Source organism: Crocodylus porosus, unplaced genomic scaffold (assembly GCF_001723895.1).
Source record: "Crocodylus porosus isolate Cpor-Errol unplaced genomic scaffold, CroPor_comp1, whole genome shotgun sequence".
Lineage (NCBI taxonomy): Eukaryota > Metazoa > Chordata > Crocodylia > Crocodylidae > Crocodylus > Crocodylus porosus.
Genome location: NW_017728926.1, coordinates 12,895,424 through 12,907,620, shown reverse-complemented (window position 1 = coordinate 12,907,620; position 12,197 = coordinate 12,895,424). Strand labels below are relative to the sequence as shown.

Below are 12,197 nucleotides of genomic sequence, written 5' to 3'. Positions count from 1 at the left end.
GAAGTTGGACCTACAACATCTATGATTTGGACCCACTGCATAGAGGGTCAAAGGAAATTCTTGTGTCTTGGTCCTTCCATGCTCATGAGAGGGGACAAACGTTTGACCCTAAGGCAGAACTAGGCATTGGAGATTTTCATCTACTTACATTATATGCATATTTCTCCCTGCCTAGACTTAATTTGAACACAAAGAGGGTTCCTTTTAGAGGATAAAAGTTGCTGTGTATAAAGAAAGAAGAGCTCAGAGTGCTGCTAGCTATTTTATTACAATGAAGCATCCACAGGCCTGTCCCACCAAGGTCCTTCAAATGGACTGGCCAATCCCATCTGCTTGCATAACACAAATAAGGAGCTTGGAGTTGCTTTATTCAGTGAGGAATGACATTTATTCTCTACTGAAAGGCTCTGCATTGACTGCACAGGGGGAAGAAGGGCAAAAAAGGAGCAGCAAAACAGATCAAGGTTGTTCCCTTCAGGCTTCCTTAATATAATAAAAACAGAGTCTTTGCTGGGGAAGGCTGTGGTAAAGTGAAGGTGACTTGGTCGCTGCCGTGCTAATATGTTACAGTGGTAGGTCCTGAGTGTCAGTAATGTCATTAGCATGAGCTGGAGCCTGCCATAGGAGGGCTTATGCAGTTTTCACTTGGGGGAGAGCACACAGCATTTCAAACAGCAGGTTCGCACCCATGAGGGCCGTGTTCCCTACAAAGAAAAGGCCAGAAATAGTTAGAGGGCTCATCTTACTACCACTGCAGCAAGGAGTCATTTCCAATTCAGCATCTACAGTTGCATCTCAGCACTGTTCTGAAACTGGCTTCAGGGCTATGTACACGTTGTAGTAACTCTATGTCAATTCATTTGTCCTATTAAGGAACAGGGGAAACAAGCCCACGCTGAGCTTTGTGCTTCTGTGATTGGGTTGCTACTTCTAATGAAGCTAGTTCAGTGCTAGCTTGATAATCTCTGTATTATGCTGTTGCCAGTCTAGTGTAGATGCTCCCAAGTAGGCAAAAACCCCCATTTAGATCCAGGTGGTTCTTAATTCTTGTGCAGAATCATCTGCAGGAGCTGAGCTGCAGTCCTAAAAGCCGTAATGTACAACGGGATTTTACTTATGAAAAATCACAGCGTCAAATGTATTTAAAACTGTACCATTTAGTTCCACCCAACACCCTTGTTTTCTTTTAGCAGGACCTCTACTCCCACTCCCAGAGGAGAGAATAATTAACAGTGAGCGGCTGAACAGTCATACAAACATCACGCAGTAGACTAAGGCCTCATCTACACTGCCAAAACAGTCACAACTCCAAGCCAGCGCTAGTGCGCTGCTGGTGGCACCTGCAGAAAGCTGTAGCCTTTAGCACTGTACAAGGTTAGATAAAACACTAATGTATATCCATTGTTGTAGCAATCCCAGCAGTCAATTATACATCCAAGGCTCATACTTCCTGAAGCCACAGAGACCATTGTAATTATCCGGCCTTGACTGTGCAATTTCAGGACACTCAACTTGTTCTAAACCTGCCATTTCATTTTGGCTCTAAGTAGCAGCCGCTCAGCATAACTCAACGTTAGCCCAGCTGGCTAACGACAAGCACCACATGTAGCAATTCTGTCAGCCTCTCCTGTTGTCCTAAACAGGGTTTCCTTTGACTCACCAGAAGCATCATAGATTGGAGCAACTTCAACGAGGTCACAGCCCACTATATTCAGTCCTTTGCAGCCCCGGATGATCTCCAAAGCCTGTAAAAGTAATAAAAGGGCTGGTTACCTGGGTTGGGTAGCAGGATACTGGGCTATATGGACCACTGTCTGACACAGTGTGGCACTTCTTATGTGCTTAACTTTGGAATCATTCTGCACCTTTAAATGAGAGGATCGGGTTTTGTTTTTTAAACAGTTGAGGAAAAATCTGTTAGGATTAAGTCCATGCATTTCTGCCACTCTAACCTATGCTTTCTGCTTAGTATTTGCTATATGGGAGTGACCTGAAAGCAGGGAGCTAGATGTAGAAACACAGGTCCCATCAAGCTACATGTCAGCCCAGTCTCCTGTATCGATGGGTAAATTCCACTCTTGTCAGTCAAGCTCCACACGACAAGAGGAATCTTAAATGGTACCAGCCCCTGAGACTCCAGCCTTCCTCTCTAAGCACTTTAACTCATTTTGATCCCTGACCCTTCCCGTTCTGGGACTTGCAGTGTGTAACTTGAATGCCTACCTTTTCTGTGCCCATGTTCTTTCCTTTACCCACTGAATGTTTGAGAGCAAAGCCGAGGCACCTCCTTACCTGAGCAGGTGTGAGCCCAGCAATTTCAGGTGTCCCGGTCCCAGGGGCAAAGGCGGGGTCTAAGCCATCGATATCAAAGCTGATGTAAATGGGCTTGTCTCCCATCTGCTTCCTCACTTCTCCCATCAGTGGTACCAAAGACTTCATCCAGCAGTCCTCAGCCAGGACTACCCGGAAGCCCTATTAGAGGAAATAAAAAAAGAAGCGTCAGACTCCTACTGCTCGGAGACCTCCTGCCCAGAGAGGGATGTGCAAATGAAACAGGTCAGAGGTACAATGGTTCTGGGTTGTATTTATGCAAACAGTTCTCCCCAACCTGAATAGTCCAAAGCAGGCATCCTCCGAGCTGTACTACCTGCTGTTCTCAGGCATCCCTGATCCTCTTTCTCCATTGCCTCCAGAGCCTACAGACTTGGCCAGCAGTATTTTCCTACAAGGGAAGGTACCCCAGCATGCTAGAAACAGAACAGGCAGGACTGCTGTGGAGGAGGGTGTTTTCCTTTCTAGCCACCACTCAGAGAGGCTGTGGGGACTGCTGATAAAAAAAAAATGATAGCAGATAGGGTTTTCTTGCTCTAGGATGCATTATAAATTGATACAGACTGGGATAAGGGCCCCATGCAATTGCATCAGTGAATGAGTAATAGCTTCTACCTTCATTCGCTAAGCAAGCCTCACAATAACCCGTTCAAGTAGGAGAGAGATTTACTCCCAGGACTGAGCTCTCGACGTGGGCACCGCACTGCCCACGGGAGCAGGCACAGTCCCGGAGAAGGTTGTGGCTGCAGAATAAGTTACCTGGTCCCGGCTGTATTTGTAGGGATCGGGGGTATACGAGGAGCCTCGGATTCCAATCTGAACCACACGCTTGCAGTCCAGGAGCCCCTCGTCCACACAGCGTCGGAACGGCGTCCCATGGTAGATCTTCTCCCCCAGCGCCTTATCTCCCGTGTCGGTGTGAGCATCCACGTGCACCAGCCCCACCGGCCCATGCCTAATTGGAACAGGGTAGCCGCAAACAGTCACGTTAGCACCAGGCCTGCTTGTGGGCCCCAATGTGATTTTACTCAACTGTTAGCATGACACTGCCTCGGAGCCTTTGCAACCACAGCTCTGCCCCTCAGCACAGCCTGTAGCTGTGTTAAGCACAGATTACCCCACCAACTAACTCTCGAGACAGTGATAACCTGAGGGAGTGGGGTGCACGGTGTTGGCTAAGGTCTCCCTGCCGAAACAGGAGGGGTGAGAGGCTTCCAGCCTCCAGTCACTGATTTACAGCCTTCTGCCACTTGTTCCTGCCCAAGCATTGGTCCAGCTGCATCCGAGTACTACACGGGCCTTGCCATCCCAAAAACACAAGACGTCCATGGTAAATCTAGGCTTGCCCAGCACAGCGTAAGGCTCCACAGTCAAAGGTGAGGGAGCTTCTATCCCCAGAAGGCCTCAACTACAGGCACACACTAAAGCACTTAAAAAAAGGTGAGGAAGGGAGGGATATGCAAGCATGTGCCAGCTGAACTGGGGTAACTGGCTTCTATATCAGACAGATGGCCCAGTTACCATGAATCAGCTGAAGAGCATGATAATCTTACAGCGTATCATCTCTCCACACTCATGATGTCTCTAGTGCACATGTTCAGGCTTTGCACTTACTTTTCTGAGACAGCCTGCAGGATAGGGTACGTTATCGTGTGATCTCCACCTGCAACACGAGAGGGAAACAGAACGTGTCACATTGTAAGAACAGGCCTGCACTGATTGAACACATTTTAAAATGATAGCGACTGATGTTTACACGATGCCTCGTCTATGGGTATTGCACCACGTGACCGAGAGAGGGATTGCTAGCGGGAAGTTACTGCATCGGTTTGTTCTGTCCTTGTACAGTGCTGAGCACGAATCAGATCTCGGTCTAAGACTACAGCTCCAAAGAGGTCTGCTAATACACATAATAATATTATTCCATCTAATTAAGTTCCCTGAAGCTTTAAGTGGGTGACAGATTCTGGGAAAACACTCCTAAATCCAGACAGCTGTATCCATCTGGCTTCAGCTGCTACTCAAGGGCAGTTTCCATGTGCCCTTGTAGTGCGCAGGGCTGAAAGTTCAGCAATTACTATTGCTAGGTGCAGCCACCCACTGTTATTCGCTCCTCATCTGTACTTACTGCAGCACTGCTGTATGTTAACTACCCCCAGAGATCCTCTTGCTGTTGTAATAGGGATGGAATAAGATCTGGAAGAGATCAGATTTCACCTGCCAGAGGAATGGCGCCACAGCAGTGCAAAGGGAGGGATCCTTGTTAGATGTTAAAAATAGAGGCATAACATGTCTAAATATGGATCTGGGCTATATGAGGAGGCTGAAACTTAAATTTGCAGTTTGCCTTCCACATTGTCATCGCTTTATATAATCACAACAGCTAACCCTGTTACTGTCTGCAAAGTCACAGGTGCTCGAGTTAAACAGCAGACAGACACACACACAGACACAATCTGATTCGCTGCCTGCCCCAAAAATAATGTACCGCACAAGGTTCAATTCCATTTAAAATCCTAAGCATTTTTCTTTGGGGGCATCAACTACTTTTATTTCTGATCCCGCTAAGCAGGCTGACAAAATACCTTGAAAATCAAATGCAGATATTTAGCTTTAGTCTGTGTTCAACCTGTAAAACAGGTTCCTCTCTAACCCTGGCTGTTCAGTTTTAACACATTATTAAAAGGCATCATTTATCCTAGGAACCTCAGATGCTAACAAATAATAAATCACATTCCCTAACTCAGCACTGGGCTTTGTGCAGATTTCAGGTTTATCACACACTTTTTACTGTGCTTCATTATTTCTGATAGATTTTTCCTAGCAGATGAGGACACACTGCAGGAGAGAACTGCAAATATTTTGCCTTCGTTAAAAGAACTTTGTTGACTGGTAGATAAATGACACCTGGCTCTTTGAAGCAAGTTACAGCTAGAACAAGCCAGCTGGAAGAATCCAGCTCTCATCAGGAATTTATTTTTAAAACATGTAAGACAAGTGAATTAAGAAAAATATATATCATGTACAGGCACCCAGAGCAGGAGCTGGACTTTTCTGGTCTCATACTTTTGGAAGAATAACTTTATATCATATGGGGGATATACATACACGCCCACCCACCCCATGTATATATTGCCATATGTAGCTAAACAGCAGAAACATCCGATGACTTGTCTACTGGAATTTCATCAGTCGTACTGGGCTAATTAAACTGCTTTGGTGACTAGTCTCTTCAGAATAAAAGCAGCTTTTTTTTTTCAGTTCAGCTTAAATCTCTTCCAAAGTGACATCAGTTTAATCACAAGGAGCTTTAAAATAAGCATCTACATGGAGGATTAGACCAGTATAACTTTATTGGTTTAAATGCATGCTGTAGCTTCTCCCACTATCACTGTCCCAGATCAAGAAGCTTTGAATTAGGATTCCCCCTTACCTCCAATAGTGCGACAGAATACAGGTCTGCAAGCTACAGATTTGGATCTGAAATCAGATAACTATATACACACATATATATACACCAGCCAGCCAATACAATGAAAGCAATATAGTGCCAACATGCTGTTTGGAGAACCTTGCCCATTCACTACAAATGAATACTGGGAGGTTGCTGAAGTCCTGGCTGTCTGGCGAGCAATGAAGTCCCAATACTAGGCAACGTCAGCTACTGCCGTTGAGAGTATATGCTGACAAGGAACTGGACTAAGCAGCGGATATTTTTGTTCAATAGTACTTCAGGGTCATGTTTTCTCATCCACATGCAAAATGCCAAGCGACTAAGGAAAAAACAACCAGGAGGAAATGCTGGAAGCAGCAAAAAGCTGATGGAGAACGAGTTCTCTCCATAGGAAAAGGATCGGTTCTACCTTGCTCTCAATGCCCTGTAGTCAGTGAAGGTTGTAGGGGAGGAAGGCGATGGCCTTAACGCCCCAGGGATAAATAACCCAAGTTTCAACACATGAAGACGGCCCTTCCCCTGGGTCCTTACCCAGCACAAGGGGAATGCAGCCCGTTGCCACAATCTTCCGAAAGGCCTCTCGGATTTGCCGGCAGCTGTCCTGCAAGTTGTAGAGGTTCACGTTCACATCGCCAAGGTCAGCGACCATGAGGGAGTGGAAGGGTGCTGCCCGGGTGCTAGGGTTGTACCTCCTCACCATCACCGACTCAGCTCGGATGTGGCGTGGGCCAAACCTGGAAGAGAAAGAACACCATGCTCTATGATCTAGTAAGGAAAGTTGTGCGGGATCAGTTGTGCCCAAGGGATGCAAACTCCTCCTAGATATGTGGGCAGTGAAGGGTGGGATACATCTCGTTGGAACGATCATTGGCCCAAGAGGTTCATGTGTGGCTATTGCATTGTGGTTGCGATTTTCTGTCAGGGGCATAAATGCTTCTAGGTCTAGCCAGAGACCTAAGTGCGAATCTAGAGTGACTGACAAAGATTTGGAAGAAAGACTCGACTCCTAGTGCCCAATTTGAGCTGCCTGAAAAAGACCTAATTTTTTTAGAAAAAGTTGAGCATTCACTTTATTCTTTTCAACTCTCTTTAAAACAAATCTCATTTGCGTCTAAATCTGCGACAGCCGCACAGTCCATCTGTTGAAGTGTTCAGGCCTTGCTCATCACGGCAGTGCGTGGTGCAATCTATCACAACTATCGCACAACTTCCACCTCCTCCTGCTTCCCCTGGGGCGGTGGGAATTATCTAGAGTAGCTCTTTCCCCTTTTGCCTCCTTGGTTGTTGTCATGGGCAAGCTGCGAGCATTTACTGGAAGCGAGTGTCTTAGGTTTGGGTTACCTTACAGAGAAGGCTTTATTTCCTCTGATCACAACCATCACCCTGCAGGCTCTGAGGATCACAGCTTAAGGGTGTGTGTGGGGGAAGGAGGTTTACACCATGTTAGTCCAGGAGGCAGCGAAGCTTAGGGCTGTCTGAAACGGTACCGTTTCGTTTCGATTTGAAACGGCTGTTCCGTTTTGTTTCATCGAAACAGTTTCCCTGTTTCAATGTTTTGCCCACAGGCGATAACAGGGAAGCTCAAAACAGCCTATAACTTTGTCATTTTTGGCCTGATTTGGATGAAGCTTGCAGGAACAGTAGTCCCTTCTGAAGGCATGAAGCCTGCCAAGTTTCAAAGAGATGGGGGCAGAGGTTTGAGGGAAACTGCCCCTCCAGCTGCGGACAAGTAAAACTCATGCTATGGGTGACCCTGCGCATGTTAAGGCGCAGCGGGGTGACAGCTGCAGGGATGGTGGCCCCTGCTGTGACCACGACGCCTGGCAGCTGGCGAGGGGATCGGTGCAGGGGGTTCTGGGGCCTGCACCCCTAGCTGCTGATGGACATAACTCGTGACATGGGTGGGTGACACTGTGTGCGTGTTAAGGTGCGCCCACACATCACTGGCAGCAGGGCAGTTCAAACAATGCTGCCTTTGATGCAGCTTTTCCATCCCTCCCCGAGCACTGGGATTGGAAGGGACCTCAGGGGATTTCAGCCACTGGCCAATTGCACAGCCAATAATGAGAGCAGTCCTCCCCCCTCCCTCTCCTTACTTTTGTTTCTTTTCCTTGCAGGCAAACCCAGCTCAATCTTCGAAACGCGAAACGTTCTGAAAATTTCAAAACGTTTCGACTCGCCTTGTTTTTTGCGAGGCTGCTTTGAAGCTCTCCGTTCCATTTCCATTTCGTGGTTTCGAGCTCAAAATGAGTTGAAACAGTGTCGAAACGAAACTGCCGGCGAAATTCTGCCCAGCCCTAGTGAAGAGGTCACCCTTGCCATCACCGTAGCAGTGTAGTCATGCAGGGTGACCTGGTGCCTTCACTAGTAGGATACAAGGTGGATGAGCAAAGCGTCATCCTTCCCCATGACAAAACCACCATCAGTCTAGCCCCTCTCAGCTCCAGACATCTGTCTCCTCAATTTAAATACATGTCCTTTGCCTAATGATTCCTGAAACAAGGGGATAGGAAGAAGAGAGTCCTATACAGTGGTACTGGAGACTATGAGAGAGAGACAGAGAGACGGGCACTGCTGGACTCATGGATTCAGGTTCAATGCAGATGGGAGCGAATGCATTTGTGACTATGCAATCTGACCGTTTGTGCAAACCCAGCAAGCTGTCACTTCTGTTCCTCCGGGAGAGGCAACAAACTCGCACTCACACCAGGCACCTTTGGATGGCACTGAACAGGAGCTACACTTTGCCTGGTCCCTGCAGCTTGGGGCTGAGACCGTAGTCCAGCCGCACAGGGAAATCTGCCTGCGCCATCCCTGTTCCCTGCATAAACAGAAATTCACTCCCCAGGCTCGTGCATCCTGCATCGATGATCCTTGGATGTTTCCAAGCCTCAGATGGAAACGGGCTGTTTCTGTGGGCAGTGGCATTTGACCAGCAGCCTGCAGGAAATAGGTGGTACCTGCCCCCTTAGCGTAATCGCCGCCACTTACCTCGCACCAGGACGGTTGGAGGTTCCCGTGTCAAGAGGGACCCCAACAAAAGCTGCGTCTAGCCCCTCCGCAGACACCTGCACAGGCAGCTTCAGCATGGAGCAGACCCCCACAGGCCTGGCCACCGACTCTGCGCTGGGAGGGATGTTGAACCTGGAGTCGGAGAGCGAGCGGCGAGGCACAGAGCGCCCCAGCAGATGAAAGACCCCCCAGGGGAAGCCGGGCATGGAACCAGGAGCTGCCAGGCGGGCCCTGACCCCCGCGCAGGGGCGAGCTGCACTGCTGGCGAGCGCAGGCGGCTGGGGCTTGGCCAGACAAGTGCCCGTGAAGGTCCGGGTGCCGAGCCCCTCTTTGCAAAGCACCCTGGGGAGCAGCTTGCTGCGACTCAGGGAGAAGAGGTGCTCCATGCTGCACGCCTCGCTCCCAGGCAGAGCAGAGACACAGACAGAGACACGGCCACAGCTGTCCTCTCTCAGCGTGGGAGGCAGATTCCTGGCCGGGGCAGTAGGCACAGCCCTGTCATTTCATCCCCCTCCCTCCCCCTCGCAGGTTCAAAGTGCAGCCTGGAGAAGTGCACTCCTCCCCGTGCCCCCAATGTGAAGGGCAGACATAAGCAGCTTGCAGCTCAGCCATACACTTTTCTTTTAATCTCTTCTTTCCTCCCTCATTTCTATGCTTTCCAACACTCCCAACTCCTCTTTTTTGTTTTTTCCCTCCCCCCCGCCCTTCCTCCAACACGCTTTGTATTCTGGGAAATGGAGTCTCTTCCTGCATTGGATTTTCTTGGGGTTTGCAGGAAAACTCCTCAGCCGAGTGCTGGGACAACTGGTCCAGCTAATGGCAGCTGGCCATGCTTTTAATTCAGGTCAGAGACAGGTTGCAGCCTGAAACTCTCCAGTCTAAAGCAGGCAGCCTGTTTTCTCAGCAGGCTGCTCTCGTAGGAATAAGGGCAAACGTTGTCCCGGGTTTCCTCCCAGGCCCTGCTGGGACGTGCTCAAGGATGTGGCCTGGGGACCTCCGTTCCAGCCACCCCCGACGCAACTGTGATGGCTTCTTGGAAGACTTACCAGCCACGTTTCTACGGAGAAAGCTAAAGAGCAGCCCCAAAGCACATTTCACAGAGGAAATAAAACTCTCTCAATGTGTGGCCTAGCTTTGGGGGTGGGAAATGGAGGGTGAGACAGAGCATCCCTCTGACCAGCTTCTTCCTGAGAGCCTCAGTTGAGGACACCAGTTAAGCTGTCCTAGGAAGAGGTGAGAGAGCGGTGGCTTCACCCCATGTCTGGAAATAAGGCAGAATTTACTGCACAAAGAGCAAAAACAATGGTTTCACTATAAAGCGTTTCCCAGTGCCTGTGTGTCTCCCCCTCCCTGCCCACACACGTGTGCACGTGCCTGTGTGTATATATGTACACACACACACACACACACACACCCCCACCGACCTCAGCAATATTATCACAGATGAGTAAGCAGAAACAAGGAAAGCCACTAAGAAAACCACACCAGTGGGAAGCCTTTAAGAGAATGCCTCTGAACGAGAGCTTTGAGCTGGATTTCACGGCGGATAGGGAGCGAATCCTGGTAGCAGATAAAATGACTTGAATGCCTTTGCAATTCGTGTAATGTATAAGCACGGTCCTTTGGGAAGGGTGCAAAAAAAGTGGCAGCCGCTCACTGAGCCAGGCACCTTCTGCTTATTTTAAGGCAGGAGGTTTTCAGGCTGGTGGCTGAGAAAGTGCCGATTCCCCCTCCCCTTCTTCTGAAACGTGGTTTGCATGAAAGGGACCCTGGATTCCAGCACGTTGCCCCTTAATGTGGGGAATCTCCCTGATGCTCAGCAATTAGAAAAGGCAGCCTCTCATCAGGGTGCTAATTCATGATCCTTTACCCCACACCCACATCCATCTCTTTTCATACCTGCTTAGGTTTGGCTTATGCAGCTGACCGAATACAACATTTTTTAAGCATCCAACAGCTGAAAGGATCTGCAGCCGTTCTGTGAACTTCACCAAGAGATTCCTAAGGAGCACCTGCCCACCCCTGCCATCGCCTCCCCACAGAGGACAAATGCGGCAGCTATATAAACAGTGCAAAGCAATGGGTTAGGAAAGGAGGATTTTTTTTCTTTCACTTCTCACGTCTGTTTGATTTGAGCTCAAATCTTTGCTATTTTGTCTCCCCAAACTCAACTCTCCAACTGCCCCAGTCAGAGATCAGCTAGAATGACCCTGGCAAAGTCCCCAAGAATATGCAAAGGAGGCTGCAATCTGAGCTAGTAGGGCTTAAACCTTGCTTGAACCCGGGTAATCTGTACCAATGCAGATCACCACTCTCCTTTCCTGCAAGAGAGATTTGCATTGAGGGCAGCTACGCTGGCAGATGGCCACCAGTGACTTACCCTGAATCCAGGCATCAAGGTAGCCAAGACCTTAGTCAGCAAAAAAGGCTTCAGATGGGAAGCAGACATAAGTCTAGAGTTTATCGCATTCTCAGTCTATGCCATAGTGATCCAAGCATTCAAAGCAGGAACCATCATGCAGAAAACCAGTCGTGGCCAGAAGCCGTCAGTGGAGCCTTGAATGGAGGGCAAAATATGTTGCTACGACAGTCCTGCAACGGTACTTTCATTCATAACTTTCTTTCATAACTCCCACTCTTGTTTTCAAGAGCAGGAACTTAGTCATTTTATATTTAAAACTACCTTGGCCAGAGCAGGCAGGAATGTTCTTGAAACCCAGATGTTCTGTGGAGGTGCACGGGCTCCGTCGGTTTTTGTTGGGTCTCCATTTCCGAGACATGTACACGCGACAACCTAGCAGCGCGGGTGCTGCCCTGAGATATGGGAACCTGGGTCAAGTCCCCGATTCTGCCAGAGTAATCAGGGGCTTAAAACCCCCTACTGTGAGATGGAGCAAGGATTTGACCCAATCTCCCATATCCATTGCCTTTTTCCCAATCGAAAATGCTCAGTTTCCAGCTGCAAATAATGGCCTTTTTGACACCATTCCATTTCCACGAGACCCTTTGGAAGTTCTTTTCCACCATGATGCAGAATAAGAAAAACTCACAACCCCGAAGTTACGACACAGTAGACGTGTCCTCTAGCCAGTTCTAATCTTACCAGCTGGGCTGAACAAGGTCAGACCAGATTGGATACACCAGGCTCAGAAAGGTTTTAGATGCCCGACAGGCTTAACTCGGACTATGAGAGAAGGCTGTTGGGTGCGCTGGTCCACAGAAGGTGAGTGGAAGTAGGGGAAGTATTAAGAGTGTCGGAATAGAGAGATTTATTAGACGAGCACTGCTTCTGTAAAACAAGCCGTTCCATCAGGATGTGGCCATGCAATAGTTACTGGGAATGTGCCTTTCTAGTCCAGTCCAGCATCATACTACCTTCCCCTTCCCCTCCACCGAAATC

At 48.7% G+C, this 12,197-nt stretch overlaps 1 protein-coding gene across 1 annotated transcript; it reads right to left on the bottom strand.

Moving 5' to 3' along the window:
• Positions 1–347: 347 nt before the first annotated feature.
• On the bottom strand, positions 348–9,289 carry AGMAT (agmatinase). The gene is made up of 7 exons (XM_019541523.1): positions 8,777–9,289; positions 6,317–6,519; positions 3,946–3,994; positions 3,091–3,286; positions 2,293–2,472; positions 1,661–1,745; positions 348–704 (listed from the first exon to the last, which is right to left on the bottom strand). The coding sequence occupies exons 1-7, from the start codon at positions 9,181–9,183 to the stop codon at positions 631–633; spliced, it is 1,194 nt and encodes a 397-aa protein (XP_019397068.1). The 5' UTR covers positions 9,184–9,289; the 3' UTR covers positions 348–630.
• Between the last annotated feature and the right edge of the window lie 2,908 nt (positions 9,290–12,197).

Excerpts from the sequence above, each read along its gene's own strand:
- AGMAT (XM_019541523.1), bottom strand. The coding sequence starts at position 9,183 with ATGGAGCACCTCTTCTCCCTGAGTCGCAGCAAGCTGCTCCCCAGGGTG. Across the intron at positions 1,746-2,292 it reads CTGGGCTCACACCTGCTCAG|GCTTTGGAGATCATCCGGGG; the intron begins GTAAGGAGGTGC and ends TTACTTTTACAG. Across the intron at positions 705-1,660 it reads TCCAATCTATGATGCTTCTG|GGAACACGGCCCTCATGGGT; the intron begins GTGAGTCAAAGG and ends TTTTCTTTGTAG.